Source organism: Solea solea, chromosome 1 (genome assembly GCF_958295425.1).
Source record: "Solea solea chromosome 1, fSolSol10.1, whole genome shotgun sequence".
NCBI lineage: Eukaryota > Metazoa > Chordata > Actinopteri > Pleuronectiformes > Soleidae > Solea > Solea solea.
The window spans coordinates 7,043,203-7,063,435 of NC_081134.1; the positions used below are offsets into that span (position 1 = coordinate 7,043,203).

General features: G+C 39.5%; 2 protein-coding genes across 4 annotated transcripts; one reads left to right on the forward strand and one right to left on the reverse strand.

Annotated features, from left to right (window-relative positions):
* Positions 1-347: 347 nt before the first annotated feature.
* On the reverse strand, positions 348-12,807 carry fggy (FGGY carbohydrate kinase domain containing). Of its 3 annotated transcripts, XM_058643407.1 has the most exons (18): positions 12,763-12,807; positions 11,552-11,705; positions 10,935-11,375; positions 8,508-8,701; positions 8,158-8,269; positions 7,273-7,424; positions 7,011-7,099; positions 6,169-6,284; positions 5,922-6,050; positions 5,006-5,109; positions 4,670-4,777; positions 3,215-3,276; positions 2,659-2,821; positions 2,500-2,574; positions 2,272-2,392; positions 2,030-2,124; positions 933-994; positions 348-476 (listed from the first exon to the last, which is right to left on the reverse strand). In XM_058643407.1, exons 1-18 carry the CDS (start codon positions 12,778-12,780, stop codon positions 386-388), a joined length of 2,286 nt encoding a protein of 761 aa, XP_058499390.1. In that variant the 5' UTR covers positions 12,781-12,807; the 3' UTR covers positions 348-385. The 3 variants fall into 3 exon arrangements, with proteins under 3 accessions (XP_058499390.1, XP_058499399.1, XP_058499409.1); XM_058643416.1 differs by lacking the exons at positions 11,552-11,705; positions 12,763-12,807 and having other exon boundaries at positions 10,935-11,198; positions 11,299-11,375; XM_058643426.1 differs by lacking the exons at positions 10,935-11,375; positions 11,552-11,705; positions 12,763-12,807 and adding an exon at positions 10,435-10,924.
* Positions 12,808-17,308: 4,501 nt separating this feature from the next.
* On the forward strand, positions 17,309-19,443 carry LOC131472824 (transcription factor Jun-like). Its single transcript, XM_058650286.1, has one exon. The coding sequence runs from the start codon at positions 17,708-17,710 to the stop codon at positions 18,683-18,685; it is 978 nt and encodes a 325-aa protein (XP_058506269.1). The 5' UTR covers positions 17,309-17,707; the 3' UTR covers positions 18,686-19,443.
* The last annotated feature ends 790 nt before the right edge of the window (positions 19,444-20,233 follow it).

The window sequence follows — 20,233 nt, forward strand, 5'->3', positions numbered from 1 at the left end:
CCGTTTTTTTTTTGTCTCTCTCTCTCTCTATATATATATATATACACCAGCCTGGAAATGGAGGAACAGGATAAAATGCAGTGAGAAGCGATCACAGGACAAATTGTATAAAGGACAGTGAAAGTCATGAGCATAGTTCTGTCATTTTAATTATTTATTAAAAATGTATTTGAGGCAGACAGGTATTTGGTGCCTCAACATTCAGTCCTTCATCCTCTTCCTCATTTTTGGGTAGAGCTGCAGCAGTGGATCTGTTTATTAAAAAAAAAAAACTGGACCATGATTTGAAGAGAAAAAGCAACAGGGTTATGACTTCTGCTCCTGTTTTCCAGTGTTGATTTACAGTATGATCTCTGAGAGGACACAGAGACTCTGAGTCCCAGCCTCAATCTGCCTCTTTGTGGTCCATAATGGCCTGGTACTCCCTCTGGTGGTCAAAAAGCCGCAAGAACACTGTGTACTTTCTCTTATAGAAGCTGGAAAAAAAATAAATATGATATCAGGAAAATGCTTACACATGCATAATATATATATATACACACACACATATATGTATATATACAGTATATATATATATATATATATATATATATATATATATATATATATATATATATATATATATATATATATATACACAGTATATATATATATATAAAAAAAATATACCACTAATTTTTCACTGCAACAAAAAAAGCCAAACTTGACTTGTGCGGTATTTTTACTTTAAGATGTAGTGTGATGTAGATTAGGAATAATAATAAACGAAACGGAAATTATTTCTAAAACTGTTTCTATTAAAAGCAAGTTGCAGTATTATTGTCATGTCATGCTCTGTCTTGAACATACTGCATATATGTTACTAACCTATGGACAGTAACATAAACACCAGTGGCCATGACAGCGACGGGAAAATTAAAACAAAGTCTCACCTCTGTAGTTTATGATCCGGCTGAACAACTCTGCCCACTTTAGCCATTTTCTCCATTGCCTCCTAAACCCCATGAATTGCAAAGGAAAATGTTCACTGTTCAACACATTCAGTTTGGGGCCTGTTCTGACCCAGTTACAGTGTGAAAGAACATGAGCCAACAGCAGTGGCTGCAGCGAGGCCGAGTTCATGACTAATGCAGTGCAGGGGCCTCTTTGTCTAAAGCAACAACAAAGAAAATCCAGCCACTTGACTGTGCAGCTCAGAGAATCAGACATAACAAGTGATGTCTGCTGCAGTTTAGGGCTGAAAATAGTTTGACAGGTGCAGCCTAGTCCAGACAACAACATCTTATTTTTAGTCTCACGAGTACTGAGAAACTGAGGGATGAGTGAATTTGATCTGGTAAAGAATTAGTCCTCACTCTGCACTGATTGGGATGTTCTATTTCATAGATTAATGCACATTGATCGTTTTTATTTTTTTCCATCCAGCAGATGGAGGCATTGAGTCAGTGTGTGTTAAGTAGGGCTTTCATTTTGGAAATTTAAATGACAAAATTAGCAATTCAAGATCGCAATTTAATCAATGTATTTTCTACACCAATTATACAAAAACATAAATACACGTTGGAAGCAATTCATGTCAATACGTTCTCATCCTTGCATGTGAATAGTGGCTAATAATTTGACAGTTTCAAACGCATCGCTGCATCCATTGAACGTGAAAACCTAAAGTCTAACTAAAACCATAATAACATTGTAGCACATAAAATCTCTATACCTGCTTGAAAAGCTTAAATGAGATATTTTCCAAAAGTTCACACAAATGATTGTCTTCAATGCTTACCAGGGCAATTATATTGGAATACAAAATAAGGAGATTGGATTCCAAACTTTAATACAATACATAACGTTTTGATTTTTAAATAGTTTTTCAAATTTAATTTTTATGTCATGGACAATGCAAAAAAGGTTTAAAACATATCACCATAGTATGAAAAAGATGTCTTGCATATGTTCTGTAATACAGTGAGTGAGACGATGTTTAAACCAAGCTCTTGTGTGTGTGTGTGTGTGTGTCTGTCTCTCTCTTTACCTGTACACTGCTGAAGTGCTGAGATGCACACGCTCCCAAAATTGCTGCTCCTATTAACACAGCCTCCGCCTGGTCTGGCAACACCACAGGCAATCCTGGAAGTGGTGATATTAACAGAGTTGAATGAACTCAAGCGTTCAATGTAGACGCCGTTTCACTGAAGCGTTGCATATTTGAATATTAATCTTTATACACTGGATATTAGGCATATATACAATTCTGTCATTGTCCGACATTTGAACCTGTTGCGTTGGCATGAATCTGTACAAATAGGGCGTTCTTGCTCAGTCCACCGCACAAGAAGAGGGTTGTGATGTCGTGTCCTGCCTCTTTCATGGCCTCCAGAATATGAAGTGTGCCGAGCTGAAACCAGAAAACCGAAGCGAGACGTTTACTTCGTCCCTCCACGTACTATGACTATGATACTATGATGTTTGAAATCAACTTAAAACATAGAACGGCACACTTACAGCGAGCGCTTGAACGGTGGCTAAATAGAGCAGGGCCAAGTCGTCGATGGTTTGGGACACTGAGAGCCCGATCACCTGCAAAACAGTGAGGACCATTTATCCAATGCTCTTCAAGACCAACATTAGTTATTCACGCCTTAGGTCTACTTCCTTCCTCACCATGCCTTTCAATGTGGGATCAGCCAGCGGTGACCTGTTCCCGTGGAAGTCCGGCCACAAGTGAAGACTGGACCCCAGCAGGTCAACAGAGGAATTAGAGGCAGCCATTAAACTCAGGTGACTATTCAGGTAACTGTAGATGTTCTCACCTGTGAAGGGAAACCTGGGAGAAAAGGAATCGTATAAAAATGATATATTCAAATAATTGTATAAATGGTCACTGGCTGCATGTTTTATAGCCTCTTTCTCTGTCCACTTTCAACATAATCTGGATTACCAAATAAAAAATAAAATGCCCCAAAAATATCTTTAAAAATCATAACACTATAGGCCTTGGTCAGAACAAGAATAGCAAAGTGTCAACGTGTTCAGGTAAGATACTACAGATACAGGTAAGAAAATACCAGGGTGTCTTATAAATATAATAAATGCAAAGAAAATCAAACCAATAAATGATGCTTGTCTTCATCGGTTTAAATTCAACCTTTCACAGATTATACAACCCCTATAATTCTAGAATCTTTAGATTTGTGTTCAAATGACTTTGTCTGCTGACCTCTGCTGTGTCTGTTCCTGCAGCTGAGCATAGGCAGCGTGGCCCTTCACTAAATGGTCAATCTGAAGGAGGAAAGGGGGAAAAATAATCACATATTATACATTCATCCATCTTTACCAGGGTTTCCACTTTGACATTAAATTCAAGAATTTTTCAAGGACTTTCCAGGACCAATTGACTCAAATTCAAGGGCTGATGGGAGGGGCTTGTAAGAGCTGCTTCTCCCAGGGTGTAGACTTTTATTGATTAGCAGCACGTTCTGCATCTGAAAAAGAGACTATCCTTGGGATCTTGGGCAAGTCAGTCTGTGTAATTTTCTTTGGTGAGCCAGAGATCTGAGATTACATTTTCAGGCATCACATCATTTGCTCTATCTTGCTTAACGTTACTCGCTCATTGTTCTGCATGGAATCTCGCGTTAGTGGCGGACAGAGGCAGTGGACAGTGTCCACAACACCGCTAATAATTGTGACTCGACGTTTGCTCTGCATAGGCCTAGTCTACGTACATCAAGCAATGCAGGGTGCATGAAACAGGGAGACAGTTGATATTTATGTACTAAAAAACTAAATATCAACTTAACTTCTTTCTTGTGCACAAAATTCAAACACTTTCAATTTTCCCATGTCTATTTAGGGTGATTTTCAAAAACCTTCAAAGGCCTTGAAACATTTTTTAAGATTCTCAAGCTTTCAAGGATTCCAAGGACCCATGTGAACCCTGCTTTATATAGGTTTCTTTGACAAGTACCCTACTTGTGTACAGTTTCCTGTTGATGCATGGCATGAATGGGTCTGTAAAAAACTAAGGATGCACCGAAATGAATATTGTTGGCCAAACTGAAACACTGAAAGAAATTTGTAAGCCAATTCTGTACCATTGTGTTTTTTTTATATCTAATTTTGTTGTTATTGCTGGGACTGTGTGTACTTACCTCACTTAATTCAAGGCATTGCAATTTTATATATAGATTAATATATGTATATATATATATATTTTATATATAGCTTCTCCATCTCCAAGTGGGCTCTCCGCATCCAACACAGCCTGGATCATTTACATCGACGTGCTGCTTAATCTCCACATCAGTAAAGATCTTTATGACGAGGATCAAGTACAGGTGTGATGAAGTGCAGGGGATCCAAGTGAATGTCGCGGGGAGTTCGTAATCTGCGCTGTATGCAGCCAAGTTTCGCTTTTGCGCAAAGAGACTTTGCAGCATTTAATAGGTGCTGTTCCACCGTGTACTCACATCTTGTTGGAACCATTTTATTGGTGTTCCAATCTGATCTTGGGCAGACCCCAAATTTTTTGAATGTGTCATCACAACGTACTGCTTCGGTCGTTTTGTTTCAGTGTTAAAAGTATTTCAGCCGAAAATGCTTTTTTTTGGCCACTTTCGGCCGATATGTTTCATCTCTAGTAAAAACATGTTTACAAAGACAGTTGACTGACCAGTCGTCCTGTCGCACTCTGTCCTCCCTCGTTGAGCCACATGTCAGGCAACATAGAAGACAGGTAGGGTCCCCACACTCCTGGCACAAACAGAGGCTGCTCGCTGACCTGGTACACATCACAGTGATGACATTAAATGATGAAATGAGTTTGTTTTGTACACAACTAGGGGAAAAGCGAACAGATCTACTCTATATTATAAAGAAAACATGGCAATATTTATGATACAAATTATAGTTATAATAAAATTGGTAACTAATTTTTTAAGGCCGTTTTCTGTCATTGGCATATTTATCCTCCAACACACTGATCTCACTGTAGCAGCAAACCACTTACAGCCATGTGACAGGTTGAAGTCCCACAAATCATTGCCATGCGTGAAGTCACCGGTTTATCCTCACACGGCAAATCGAAGCCTGTGACGTTTGCACCGATCACACCTGGAATGAGATGTGATATTTACCTTTAATTGTGTAACATTAGAATCCTATCTTGCATTTTCTGCAAAGGTTACAAAATAGAAGGCGACAAAGTGGCAGTAAGACCTAAATCAGTCGCAGATCACGTTCATCTGCAGATCAAACGCTTCCAATCTTTTTGAAGCGATCAGCTATGCTACACGTGGGACCTGAGCAGTGACACTAACCGCTGGAGAAATATTTGTCAAGCTGGTTTGAGTTTAACGTGCAAGGCTGACCTGTGTGCTGGTGTTGTTCATCACTGTGACGTGAACAACAACTAAAAGGCTCTGTGTGTTTTACCCTCTGACTCGTACAACAATGTGTGATCGGTGGAGGTCAAAGCCAGAGGTCAGAGGGCAGAGTTCGTGAGCAGTTTACCCCCCAGAACAAAACCAGATGGTGAAGAGTTCTGAGTTTAGGACATTTGATACTGATAATTCCCTGTGAAAATGTTGAGCCCTCGGTTTTTCTATCACCATAATAATAATACTTCATTTTACAAATATGGTATATGTGAGATATAAAAATCTACATGACAAATAATTCATTTATGCTTTTCTACTTTTTGGACCTACATATGTTCCCAGTTGTATTATAACATCAACTTTGTTTATTTTTATTGTTGTTCTGCCTCAGTGTGGTCTTTATGAACGGAAAGGATGTAATATTGCATACAATACAACAAAGGACTTTCAAAATAACTAAATGTTACTTAGGAACATCACCCTATATCCGATAGTAGCAACATTAGACATTTTATGTTCCAGTAATTGTATTTCATTGTGTAATACCTAGGCCTCCAGCATGAGCATCAATAAGAGAGGCTCCAACTGCAGTTCCTGGGTCCAAACCCAAATCTGCTGCTGCCTCTGGGGTGAGGCCACTGCCTAATGGGCTCCCTGGAGAACACATCTCACTGCCTGGGTGACAGAGAGGTCACAGTTAAAAATAAAGTTTTCTGAATATCTTTTATTTTTACACTACACAAAACTAATTGACACATTCACCAGGAGATGATTTAGGTTTTGATTCTCTGACCTATTTTGGAAAAGTCATTTTCCAGGAGGTCCTCCAATCCAATGCTAGTCCAGAAGCTGTCATCCCATCCATCTGGAGGGCAGTACATCCACTTACACACCACAGTACATAAGGACCTGTGAAACATTGTGGACAAGTACTTTATCATGCTTCCCAAGATAAATGAGCCCTCTTAAATCTGTACAAATAACATAGAGTCACATAAACAGTATCTTGTGAAGGTCACGGTATCACACCACGCTGACTGTGACAATATTTTTTCGAATTGCTGCTAGTGAGGACGACCTCCTTCTTTCTTTGAAACTCAAATCATTGATGAAGGAAAGGGGAGCACACTAACCCATCAACAACTATTTTATTAATACAAGTAACATTTGGGGGTTAACAATTTCAAATACTATAATTTCAACTACACGTGTGCTACAGCTTCATATTAGGGCTGAGCAATTGAAACAACTATTTGAAACTATGCAACTGACAAATTGTAACGCCTCCAAATTTGGTTCTTTTTTTCCATTGTCCAATTACGTTGAGGTAGTTGTCGGAAAACATATTTACGCCGTCATCCTTGCATTACAACAAAAGTTACTATCGTGATGGTATCTAATGTTCACACTCACATTTTAAATCTAAAACACACTTAATATTAAAGTGAACCTTGAATTATATCACACATTGGTTAATAAAATCGGTCAGTAAAATCCCAATTTGATATTTTTCGCAAAATGTTCAGCCCAAATTCATATTCTTCATACCATATTTGGACAAAAAATAGCTGGAAACGACCCACATATAAAAGTTGAAATAAACCCAGACAATTATAACGGATCAACAAAGTTTACCTTGTCAAAGAACCTGTTGCTTTCCAAGACAGGAAGTCTGGCAGGTCAAAGAAGTGAGCAGCTTTGTCCCAGCAGCTTTCTTTCAGATTCTAATAAAAGAGAACATATGGGCACTTGTGGGGAAAGTTGTCTTCAAGAATCGGTATTTTGGGGAGAGAAAAAAAAACAACAACATTCACCACATGCTCATCGCACAGTACAAAGAGCAACAACAAAAACCCAGAGACATTAGTGCCCTATGCTGACCTCTCTCACCTCTCACCTCTTTCAGCCAGAGCAGTTTAGGAGGCTGCATCTCAGGTGACATGACTCCTCCCACTCTGCTCAGGACCTTGTGGCCAGCGCTGGTTATACGATTGGCCTGCTCTGCAGCACGATGGTCCATCCACATTACTACATTCCTGTGACTGTCTCCTGCAGAAGAGACAGAGATGAGGTTGATGTTCAAGAAAGTAATCTTAAGATTAACGCTGCAGGACACCACAGCTAAATGAGTTCATACAATTCTGATTCAGCCTGTCATCTCAACGCCACTCTCGGTGTTTCGCGGTATAGCGGTGTTTTAAGTGACTAAACAAGGAGGAAATACAACCGTAGTGAAGCAAGATGGCTTCAACAGGTTGAGTGTCGCTAAAAATGCAATAAAGACACACCCACAAAAGGTTTCAGGGGTGGATTATACTGCTCTTACAAAACCTGGACATTCAGCAGCTTAACAGGATAAATACCTATTGCAAGTGAGAAGCAAAAGGTTGGGGGTGGTGCGGGATCACAAAGGCATTTATCATATCTGGTCCATAAGAAAACAGAACAAACAGAAAAAAAATACAAACCCCTACCACCTCCTGGGGTTCTGTAAAGTAAGCTGATCCTGACCTCTGACCTTGCTGTGAAGGAGGGAATTTTACCCTCAGGAATCAATAAAGTATCATATCACAATAGAGTAGAACAATATGCAAACTAAACTTAACAAATGAAGTCTTTCATCACAGAATGCCCGGAAAAAAAAAGCAGTCGAGTGCAATTTTACAGCCTGAATATTTTTAGTGTAAAAATGACATCATCACTCCTACTCCCATAACCCATAATGTGTACTTGCTGAGGTTTGCATAAATAATGCTTTACAAAGTATTCAGGTCAGACTTACCATCCTGATTAACGGGCACAGGCTGGAAGTTCTGATCCAAAACCACTAGAGAGCAGGTGGCATCAAAGCCCAAACCAGAAACCTGGCTCTTCTCCACACCCTGGGTAACTTTCTGGAACAGACAGAAAGCACATTCTGAAAAACTAATCACAAAGTTAATACGAGTGAGGAGGCGACAAAGGGAAATTGGTAGACGTGTCTTATTTTTCCAGTCGGATATCAAACTTGATTAAGGCATCCATGTAATCCTAAACACTAGTTTGAGTTGAGTTACTTCACATCCAGTGCGGATCTATGTTGTAGTGGCATCTTAAAATGAAGCACCAAGAACTGTTTCAAAGTCACCCTACCTTGACAACTGCACAGCATTTCATCCAGATCTCAGAGGAGGATTGGACATAGTGGTCAGACTGGGGTTCCCAAATGCTGATGGGCTCTTCTGCAGTGGTCTTTACCAGGCCGTCTCTGGTCACCAGTGCAGCCCTCACACTGGCAGTGCCAATGTCTACTCCAACATAATATACCTCTTCCATTAGTAGTCCAGCTGAATGTAAAAAACAACAACAAGGGAGTAAGGAAGATCCAGTTGATTAGTTACACAGCCAATGTCAGTATGTACACGGGATAAAAGACGAAAACAATAATCCTCTGACAAGAAGGTGGACGGGATCAGTGGGGTTGACAATATAAACTTCATTTATGTATTTATTTATTGATTAATTGATTAATATGAATGACACAGACTGAATGTGCTATCGTGTGCAATATCTGCAATATTTTAACTCCAAAAATGCACTTCATACAGCTGCTGCTCTTATCTATTTATTTTATCTGTCTATTTTCATATCAATTACCTATTTTATATCATTTATTTCCATTTTATACAGTTTGTGTCCATGTTTTTGTATGATATGTTTTCAGTTTTTTATATGTGCCCTGCTACTGAGAGTTTACCAACTAAATTTAGTTGTGGAAGCACAATGACACTGAAACTTCCTTATGTATTATATTTTGGTTAATTTTCAGTACAACAAAAGAACAATGACAAAACAACTTCTGGATTCTGAATTTTACACATCCCACTCAAATCATGGTTTTTACACTCGAGGTTGTAGATGAAATTCTAAAACAAAAGAAATAAAATTGACATGAGAATATTTTTAATATAGGTTTTTTATGTTTCAGTTCTTGCTGAACAAACTACTCTGTCAGAGAGACCTATATAAGGTAATGTGTTTTTTTTTAAAGCCATGATCTATAGCCCCTTCTTTAATATGGTGCTAATAGACTGATTGAGAAACACCAGCACAAAGGCATAACCTCTTGGCAGAGGTTTCTCCCTCTCTAGGAGTCACAACAGAAGATCACACTCATACAATTATAACATGAATGTAAGGGTGTAAGGTTTATTGAACCTCCTTCTTCCTCAGATTAGGTGAGAGTTGGATGCTTGAATTTCACACTGTAGAGCCAGAAAGGCTCGAAATACACATCATTATAGCACCTGAATCCTGTGTGTATGCAGAGCTGCATTTTAATTTACACTGCCTTCTGCTTTCAACCACAGTAAGTGTTACAGGCATGAAATTCACACTGTTAAAACAAGAACTTATGTGGAGAACTCCATGTGATTCAATGTGTCTGCAGTGAAAGAAAAAAAGTGGGATAAATTATTCTTAAGATTATTTTAGGAACGCCTAGATTTGTATCTTATAGTTTGGAGTACAGTGTTATATGAGCAATATTGATTATGAGGGATGAAACAATTACTCAATTAATCGATTAATATTCGATTACTAAATTAATGTTCTATTTGATAATTGATAAATCGGTTCGAGGATATTTTTTTTTTCATTTTTTCAGCTTCTAAAATGGGAATAGTTTCTGGTTTCTTTGCTCTGCATAACAAATAAATCATTAAAACGGAATCATTCTGGTTTGTGGATATTTGAGAGCATTGTCATTTCCATGTTTGTGAAACACTTAAGTAATGGGGCAGATTAATTGATAAAGAAAATGAGTTGGTTGTAGCTCTATTGATTAGAAGTATGACTTGTCAGTGAACCTGCAGTGCAGTGTGTAAAATGAAGTTGCCCTGCTGACCTGTCTTCTCTGTAACGGGGCTAAATCGCTCACAAGGTTGGATATAGTTTGCTTTTTGTTTTTATAAATTGAGATGAAATAATGTAACACCGGTGTTTTCCAAACAAAACCAGCTACCGAGGAACATTCCACTGTTTGGACGTGAGGTGGTAAAAACATACACAAAATACGTACGTTTCAAGTGTAGATGTGACCAAAATCTTCTAACCGACAAATTAAAATGTCACTCCGGTGCAGGAAAGCTTAACGTTTCAAGTTTTTAACAGTGTGAAAATGAAAAGTCTGATTGTTGAACTTTGAACCGCAGGCAATGTTTGCGACGGAACGCGAAACCGGACAAAAATGTAAAGGTCGCATTCTCTGTAGATCTGAAGTCCGGCATAGAGCGCTAACGCCACGCCCCCTCATTTTCTTCGCCTTCAAAATAAAGGTCCATATCCTCACTACTCATTTGCAGCCATTTTCTTCGTCCTTCAAAATGAAACTCAGTTTCAATGTTTCAATGTTACACAATGTTAATATTTTCATACCCGCTTGTTAAATAACCCTATAGGACATTTACATGAAGAGTAATATCTGAAGTTGTACCTGAAGATAAGGACAAAGACATCAAATGACTAAACTCATATTCCATTACTCCACTTCACATTCTCGTTTACATTTCTCCAACTCACCCATATCAACAAAATGGTGTTCCTTAATGTTGACAAGTGTTTCTGAGTGTCGCCTCTTCATATGTAACTTCAGGTTTTTCTTGTTCAGCTTCAAATGACAAAAGCAACACATAGTTGTCTTCATTTTTGATTTACACCTGTCCCGTGTGTGTGAAGAGCTTGCAGGGGGGACAGAGGTGCCCGTCACAATGGGACCAGTCTTTTTTGGAGGCATGGAGGTGCCCGTCACTATGGGAGGAGCTGAAGGCGCAGGGAGGACGGTCACTGGAGGAAGCAGGGAGAGTCCCGTCACTGCAGGGGGCACTGCAGGGTTCACTACACATTTATTCAATTTGAGGTGACGCAAAAAATTGTCTCTCCTTACATATGTTTTTGAACAAAAACAACAGTGGTAATGTCCACTAGACACGCATCCTCTTCGGCACTTGTATATTGAAAAGCCTGTAAAAAAAAAAAAATTAACTGTCATGAATGTACAACCACTAATCTATAAAAACAAGTTATATGTACGTAAACAATTTGCATTATACAGCACAGTCATGAGACCATGTCAAAGTTTTTTTTACACTTTCAGTCAGAAAACTGTGAGATATTAAATATGATGTTGCAACTATTACCTGCATATCGAACTACATCTTTATTGTGGCACTGCAAGTGTGGGACCAACTTGCAGTATTCACCTTCTTTGGGACAGAAAGGACATTGGAATAAATGTTGAGATCTCTGTATCAATTTTGGCTTCGTGTTCCCATGCAGCACAGACAAATGGGGCTGAGGAAAAGAAAAAATAAATATATATAACACAATTTTGGTAGAAGACATTTTAATTTTCAAATGTAGCCAACTCAAATGTTAGTATGGTATCTAACTTATCTGTCACACACTTTAATATAAGCAACAAAGTAAGCATTAACACATTTTAGTAACTGGCCATTTTGGTTGGTGACATTAAACCAAAAGAAAAAACATTATCATTCTTAGTACCACATTTCCTGAGGCTTACTGCTCAGGAAATGTGATTAATTTTGATTAATCGTTTTTATATTCACATTGATGAACATATACACACATACTGTATATCTACACAGGGGGCATTGATGAACATACATATCTATACAGCTATACAATTGCAGTATGTCTGTGTGTGTGTGTATGATTAATTGTTTTTATTGAATATAAAAACGATAAATCAAAATCAGTTAAAAAACGTTAAAGCTCTTTATTCAGAAAACACTAATGTCACATCTACATTTCAGGATCTGGTTAATATAGACAGATTAAATGTTAAATATAAATATTTCAATATTTATCATCACAGTAATAGTGTTACACACATTAGTAGCTGTAAACACTCAGCATTACAAATATAATACATACATATGTTGGTTTGGTGCTTACTTATATCCTAAACGATATATTAGTGTGTGTGTGTGTGTGTAGTTGAATAAGAGGCATTAACTTAAAGCACTTAAAGTTCAGGCCATTGCCTTTTATTAGTTTACGGGAAGATCTGCCACATCCAATATGGCGGTGATGTCGACGTACGATTCAGCGCTCAGTGCGGCGTCTACGTATATATGTCAATGTTTGACACTGTAATGGTAATTTCAGATGGTCAAACTTAGTGATTAAATGTTTAAAAAAAAGAAGCTTTCCCACTCTGGTAAGCTAAGCTGACGTTAGCTTACTTACTGCTTTCAACTGTGGCCTGTGCACGTTCACGTTGAAGAAGCTGTTGCTGACCTGACGTAGTTAGCTGCGATAGCTACTAATATAAGTAGTAATAAAGAAGAAATAAAAAGCCAAAATAACGCTGTCGGTTGCTTACCTCCTGCTTTCGCGCCATTGTTGTTTTGATTCCGCAAGAGGGAGGAAATGACGTCTGAAAAAGGGCGTGGTGTGAGCATTACAGGCCATCCCCCGCAGCCGGACCTTGGAAAAAAGGGGGAGGACGAGAAAGGTCTCTCTATAAAGTGTGTATTCTCTAACACAGTACACTCATCTTGATTTCTTCTCATAATCTGAGAGAAGATCAATGTGAACGTCTTTCCAACAGAGCAACAATCAGACTCACAACCTTGTCGAGGTCATGCAGTGTGACCTCAAATTGTGTCTTGAAGTGCCTTGAGGATGAGCTTGTCTGTGTAGTTTTAAGGGCTATTACTCTGGTCGGTGTGTGTGTGTGTGTGTGTGTGCGTGTGTGCGTGCGTGTGTGTGTGTGTGTGTGTGTGTGTGTGTGTGTAAAGGAAGTGGAGCTGTGTGTTGTGAGCTTCTTTTTTTTTTTGACCACAAATGATCAGCAGAGTACAGAAAAAAAGCCAAACAGCAAGACAGGAAGAAACAGGTGGTCTTCAACAAACAGTGCACATACAGGGTTTGAAATCTCATCCGTCTCTCTCATGTGCTCTGACTGTGTCTGTGTGTGTGTGTGTGTCTACCTCGCCTGAAGGTAATCAAAGCTTTTCTCTGTTAATAGACTAACATGCATGAAGCGTCACACTGTGTGTGTTTTGCTCTCATGGAGTGGACAGTGGGGAGACGGTGTTTTCATGGAAGTTGGTCTGTCCCAACATTGTTCAACAAAAGCAGGTCTGTTGGGAGGCTGGCAGGACCAGCTCCTGATTAGAAAACTGCATGTGGTGGAAACAGCTGGCCTGTGCAAGGGAGGAGGAAAGTTCTGTTATCTTAAGACGACCTCGTTAGGGCCAGCAGAGGGGAAAAGCTGACAGAGGAACAGGAAGCTTGGCTGGTGTATAACAATAGTTTAATAGGAACATACTAGGAACACAGGTGTACAGAGAGAGCCACATAGAGAGTAACGTTGTAGAAAGGAAAATAGAATGTCAATGGTATGAGACGTAACTGTTTTTTAAGTATTAACTTTTCACTTGGCGTCAAATGTACTTTAGTTTGCCTGGTCTGTGAAACTTTAGTTGACATTTTCTGTATCTATGTAACCAACCAGAACCAGTGACATCCCCTGTGTGTGTATGGGCATGTACATTTTGACATACACGTCCCAGCAGGAACAACACTGGTGTAAATAATAGCATTAATGAAGAAACAAACAAATAAAGGAAGAAAGGAAGAACATCTAATTGGAGATGCATTGTTATGTTGTGAGGAAAACATGGCACAGTTATGGAAACACAGACAATTTTGTTACTGCACTGTCCGTTTTGTCTGTGGGACTTTTATTAATATTCCACACGCAGAGTATTTTTTACGAATGATCATTCGGAACAGGACTTACTTGTAACTCAACTAAATATAAGAATAAAATGTACCATTGGGGTTTTAAAGGGTTAATGTATTTGTGTAATCAGCCAGAACCTGTGAAAACGCCTACTTTATGTGTTTTTGCATGGACAGGAAGAAAGAAAGAAAGAAAGAGAGAGAGAGAGAGAGAAATAAAGAAAGAAAGAGAGAAAGAGAGAGATAAAGAAAGAAAGAAAGAAATGAAATATTGCAGTCCTAACTTTTCATGAGTGTTGTGAGGACAACATGGTGTCTCAAGAGCACTGCCCTCCGACAGCTCTGATTCTCTCAGGCTGTCTGGGGCTGTTAACTTATTTATAGTTGGCTTGAGGAGAACATGTTGAATAATACAATGGCGGAGGCCACGCAGACCGGACTGCAGCTGTACAGAGCCTTCAATCATTAGTCCAGTCTGACATTTACCTATGAGACCTTAGAGAGTGCACATGCACAGACCACAGACATCCATCATCCACCAGAGGAGGACTGTGTGAGTTTAAAGGGAAAATGTAAGACTAATGGCTTGTGACTAATGCCCCTTAATGATGAACATTTGAGATGCTCCCTTTCTTTCTTTTTTTTTTGATGTAACAATGCATGAATATCCCATATACTGCATTTCAGATGTTTTCAGTCATTACACATACAGCTCGACACCCATTAAGTACTTTTAACTGTGTGTTGCAAGAGTTAACTTCATTCAGAAAGAAACCCTGAAAGCTAAAAGCATTGGTTTGCAGTGTTTAAATAACTATATATACTTAGAAAATGGTATCTGTATATATAGAGATGTATATTATATTTTACAGATTGGTGCATCTATATGTGTATATGCTAAAGTATCAAGTATATACAGACCCATGTGTGCATCTGATTTAATGTTTTGAAATGACTTATAAGCTGCCACCCGGCCATCATCACTGATTATATTTTATGTATAGGATTCAAATTATGTTATTTATCTTGCATTACATATTATCTTACCTATTATTGTCAATGTATTATTCTTCCCTAATGCAAATTCTCATTTTCGTGCACCTCAAACGATACAGTACCTGCAGAACTATATTTTAAAAATGTGAACATCTTTACAACATAAATACTGCTACTGCGGGTCAAACAGGTCACTTTCACCTCTTCGTCTTTCTCAGTGCCTCTTCCTCTTCACCGGCTGTCAGCGCTCACCTTTTGAACTGCTTCTACATTAATGTAAACACTATTGATTGTATGTGACTGCATTTTGGTGACAAACCAGTCGGCTCTAGTCTCTTTTCAAGCAGGACTTACTTACAGTAAATGTACATTAAATGTACAAATTACAAAATGCACATTCTTCCTTAGTTGTTAGCTCATGGGTTTAAGTGTCTGTGTAGTCAGTCATAACCAGTGTAAACACCTGTGTGTATGTGTAGCGCACATACTGCACATTTTGACACGGCAGGAACAGTCCAGAAGTAAATAAGAAACTTAAGGACACACATGTAACTGCTCCACATTTAGGCTCCTGTGTTGTGTATGTTGGGTCAATATCACTCTATGTACCTGTCTATTTATCTGAAAACAAAAAAAAGAATGAATAATGAATCATTTTTGTATTTTTACATCATAAATGTGCTTATCACTTTAAATCACTAATATTTTTTTGTTAAATACTCCAATCTCACATTATATGTAAAGCACTTTAAAACAACCACAGTGGGCCAAAGTGCTGTACATATTATTAGATGAAAAACAGAATAAATCAAAGACATAAAACCTCACACGAAACAATAACATACACGTAAAAGAAAGAGTAAAAATAAATTAAGACAAAACAATAAAAACTTACGTGAAATGTCACAAATATTGCTATTGCAATGTCATGATAGCTTATGTAACTTTTTCCGAGCCCAGGCTAGACACTCAGTGCCCCCAGGTCATTTGAGTTTGAGAACCCTGCTCTAGACTATGCCTTGAAGTTAATGACGTTACTTATGAAAAAACTAATTGTTGTAATTGTGATTATATCCATTGAACAGCTTTGCATTAATGGTTCTACAAAGAAGTAAACATGGTTTATTGTCCAGTACTATCCATGTCACAGTCACATTGTTCTGTTAAATATTTGAACATTTATATGACTTCATTGGTTCTGTTCATGTATATACACTGGATATATGTCTGTTTTTCTTGTTTAGTTAACATGTTCAAAGTAATATACCCATATACAAAAGTCCAAACTTGAAGCTAGATACAGGTTTGTTGAACATTACTGTTGTTGTGTCTAAACTGGATTTAACTGCAGTATCTTAGAGAGGCATTTCTGATCATGTGCATGTAAAATATTGAATACTTTTGCCAGGAAGGTTGTGTTTTTATTTTTTATTATTTTTTTTACTGGATTTGTCTGGTTGTGAGCAGTATAATGAAAAAGTAAGGACGCAGATTTGTATAACATTTTCTGGAGATGTTGGTTATTGCCTAAGGAAGAAATGATTACATTTGGTGGTGATCTGTACGGCTTTAAATCTATTGAGATTCGGAGGTGTGCTTTCTCCTTAGTAAATGTAGTTTCTTTGGAGGAATAGGGGTGACCTCTATCAGCCATTTTCCTGTTTGAACCATAATCACTTTAAATCACTGCATTTTGAGAATGAGGTTTTTGTTTGTAGAAATTTATATTTTCATTTTGATAATAAAAGTACAATCACATATTGATGTTTTTGTATTCTTCTTTTTTGGTACTATAAATGTCCATCCTTATTTATCTTGTATTGCATTTATCTTCTAGCTCTGTGCTGCTGTGTATCTATGTGTATATATGTGAATTTCCCCCACGGAGGATCAATAAAGGTACATTTCATCGCACCATTAAAAAGAATGAATGAATTCGCTGCTTTGTGATAATCAAAGCTAAAGTAAAGCCCTCACTTTAAGATGGGTGACTAATAATTGAGCGGGTAACTGAATATTCAAAAACACTACGTAATCCCAGGGTACATTGCTCCACTGTCTGCATTACCTAATCCCAGAAGCCATCGCGAAAGGAGGCGTGGATATGGCCAGTTGTCAGAGCAACCTGCATGTCATTAGACATTCCCCGCCCACCAAACCCCCTTAAACCAATCAGTGCTCGTAGAAATGACATCATTGTTATTTTCAGTGGCGCTGCAGCTTCGAGGTGGATAAAGTTCGTCTCCACGTTGGAAGTGATAGAAAGTATTATCCTTTATTCCGGCACCGTTTGTTGTTTTAAGGAACGAGGATCAATCAGATGAGGATATTTGAGGTGTGAAAACACGGAGGCTCCTCGGACGAACGACGACGTTTGTTGGCGAACGCGCGCGTCATAGGAGAAAAGTTTTCTCAGGACACTGAAGTTGTCAAGTGAGTTGAACTTCAACAATAGGCGGACTCTATTACAAGACAGTTCAGAGATCTGGAGTCACAGAACACATGTGAACTGTCCAGTTCATTCTTTATTTTTCTGAAAAAGGGAAAGGACATTTTTCTTCAAGGTGATTAAAAAAAACTTTATGTCCAGAAAAATGGAAGCGACTTTCTACGACGAAGCCGTGAAGGCTTCGAACGCGCAGCATGACGGAGCCACGGTGTTTGGATTCAACCCCAAAACCCTGAAACAGACCATGACTCTGAACCTCAACGACCCGAAAAACTTCAAACCGCAGCTGGGCGCCAAGGCTATGGACATCCTGACGTCCCCTGATGTGGGTTTGCTGAAGCTGGCCTCGCCTGAGCTGGAGAGACTGATCATCCAGTCCTGCACGGGACTCACGACTCCCACTCCCACCCAGTTCGTCTGTCCTAAGAATATCACAGACGAGCAGGAGGGCTTCGCTGAGGGCTTTGTCAGGGCTTTGGCTGAGCTCCACTACCAGCAGCAGCCCCCGGTGGTTCACACTGAATCACAGAGCAGCAACGCCGCCACCGGCGCAGCATCCGGCACTGCTGCGTCCGAGGGCGGCGGCGGGATTCCCTACAGCTGCGCGCCGCGCAGCGAGCCGCCTGAATACACCAACCTGGGCTCTTTTAACCGAGCTGGAGGCTCCGCGTGTGCACCTGCCGGCGAGAGGCACCCACCCACGGGCTACCCAGCTGCTCCACCACCGCCCCACAACCACATGGACCACCAGCTGACGGGAGCGCAGCAGCACTCGCGGCTACACCCTCTCAAAGAGGAGCCGCAGACGGTGCCCGAGATGTCCGGCGACACTCCGCCACTCTCCCCCATCGACATGGAGAGCCAGGAGCGCATCAAAGCGGAGAGGAAGCGCATGCGGAACAGGGTGGCCGCGTCCAAGTGCCGGAAAAGGAAGCTGGAGAGGATCTCCCGGCTGGAGGACAGGGTCAAAAATCTGAAGAACCAAAACACAGAGTTGGTTTCCTCCGCCAATGTCCTCCGTGACGAACTGGCTCTTCTCAAACAAAAGGTCATGGACCACGTCAACAGCGGCTGCCAGCTCATTTTGACGCAGCAGCTCCAAGCTTATTAGAAAGGGAAAATAATAACCAAGGGACATTTCTTGGGGACCAAATGCAGCTTAAATTGGCCTTAAAAAAATGACTCTCATGTAATGTTTCCACCAAATTATCTGCTCAGGCTGCGTGGTGACAAGATACACGCAATATAGGTCAATGTAATGAAATAAAAGGAATGGAGGCCATGAAACGTATTGCACGGACGCTCAGAGGAAACATTTGCTCATATTACACCTTTTTTTTCACATGACTTTTGCCTGTTTCTTTTTTTCCACCCCAAACGACAAAATGTATGTTGTCTTCAGCCAAGGAAACATGGCAGGTGTCCGTTTAATCTGCCACGGTCTTACTGTCAGATTTTGGCCTCAAACAGTCTTCCATCCTGACTGGACTCTCTGAGCTTGTGTGGGAATAACTGGAGAAAACAGTGACCAAGGCCATGTGCTGGAAATCTGCCACTATATCACGTTTATGATAAATATGTTGTCAATGTATGCACATAGATGTGAGACAAGCACCGAGTATCCCACCAGCGATTTAACACTTTGAAACAGTTTCACACCTTTTTACGCAAGGACTATATAGGTGTGTGTAGCGTTTACTGACAAAAAAAAAGAAACTGCCTTACTTTCTTAACCCTTGTGTTCATACAGCTTTGTCATATAGGTGTAACTAATGTTAAACCTGAAATAACACTTTGTAATAATATTTGTACGCTGTATTTTTGAGCACTTAGACTGTAAATATGTCAAAATAAACATGTTGGACACGCGTGATGCGTCAGTACTTGGGGAGTGGGAGGTGTACGATCAGATAATTCAACAGTCTTTTTTTTTTTTTTTTTTTTTATTGGAGTGCTTGTTATTGAGGGGAAATGGGCGGACGGGATATTGAGTCACCAGAGCAGAGGGCGGCGCGCGCACAATGGCTGGTGGATCCACACAGCCTCTGATTGGACAGCGAGGTGGCGGAAGTGAGCCACACAGCCAAATAAGGCAGAGGGTCCTGAGTGACTGTCCTCCCACTACACTACAGCTGCTGGAGACTCCCAAAAGAAGAAACAGATGAAAGGAAAAGGCCAGGCATGGTTTAAGAGTGGATTAAGACACAGATTAAAAGAAAAAAATATATAGGCTGTAGAGATATTTTGTATAAAACAAGATGTACTTTATTTATTTCATCAAGTACTATCTGTAAAATAAAATACAAACAAACTTTGTGTAGAAAAAGATACAAATTTATACACGTTTTAACCTGAACTTAGACAAGTCGAACAGATTGGGAGGTGTGCTCTCTGCGGACCACCAACACTGAGTTACACATCTGAAAGTTGTTTAAATGATCAAGGTTAATGGGCCTTTTTTGCGGCAGCCATTTTGACAGGTCACATGAGGAAAGGCACAGGTGTAAAAAATAATCATTAACGATGGCTGAGTTTACAGCTGAAGAGTTAATCTATTTTTTTAAAAATCCAAATCACATTTTGACACAAAGAAATTAGAAGGGCTGCAAGTATTGCAATTCTTCTATTTTGGTTCTTTCCTTGTGGCAAAACATTTATT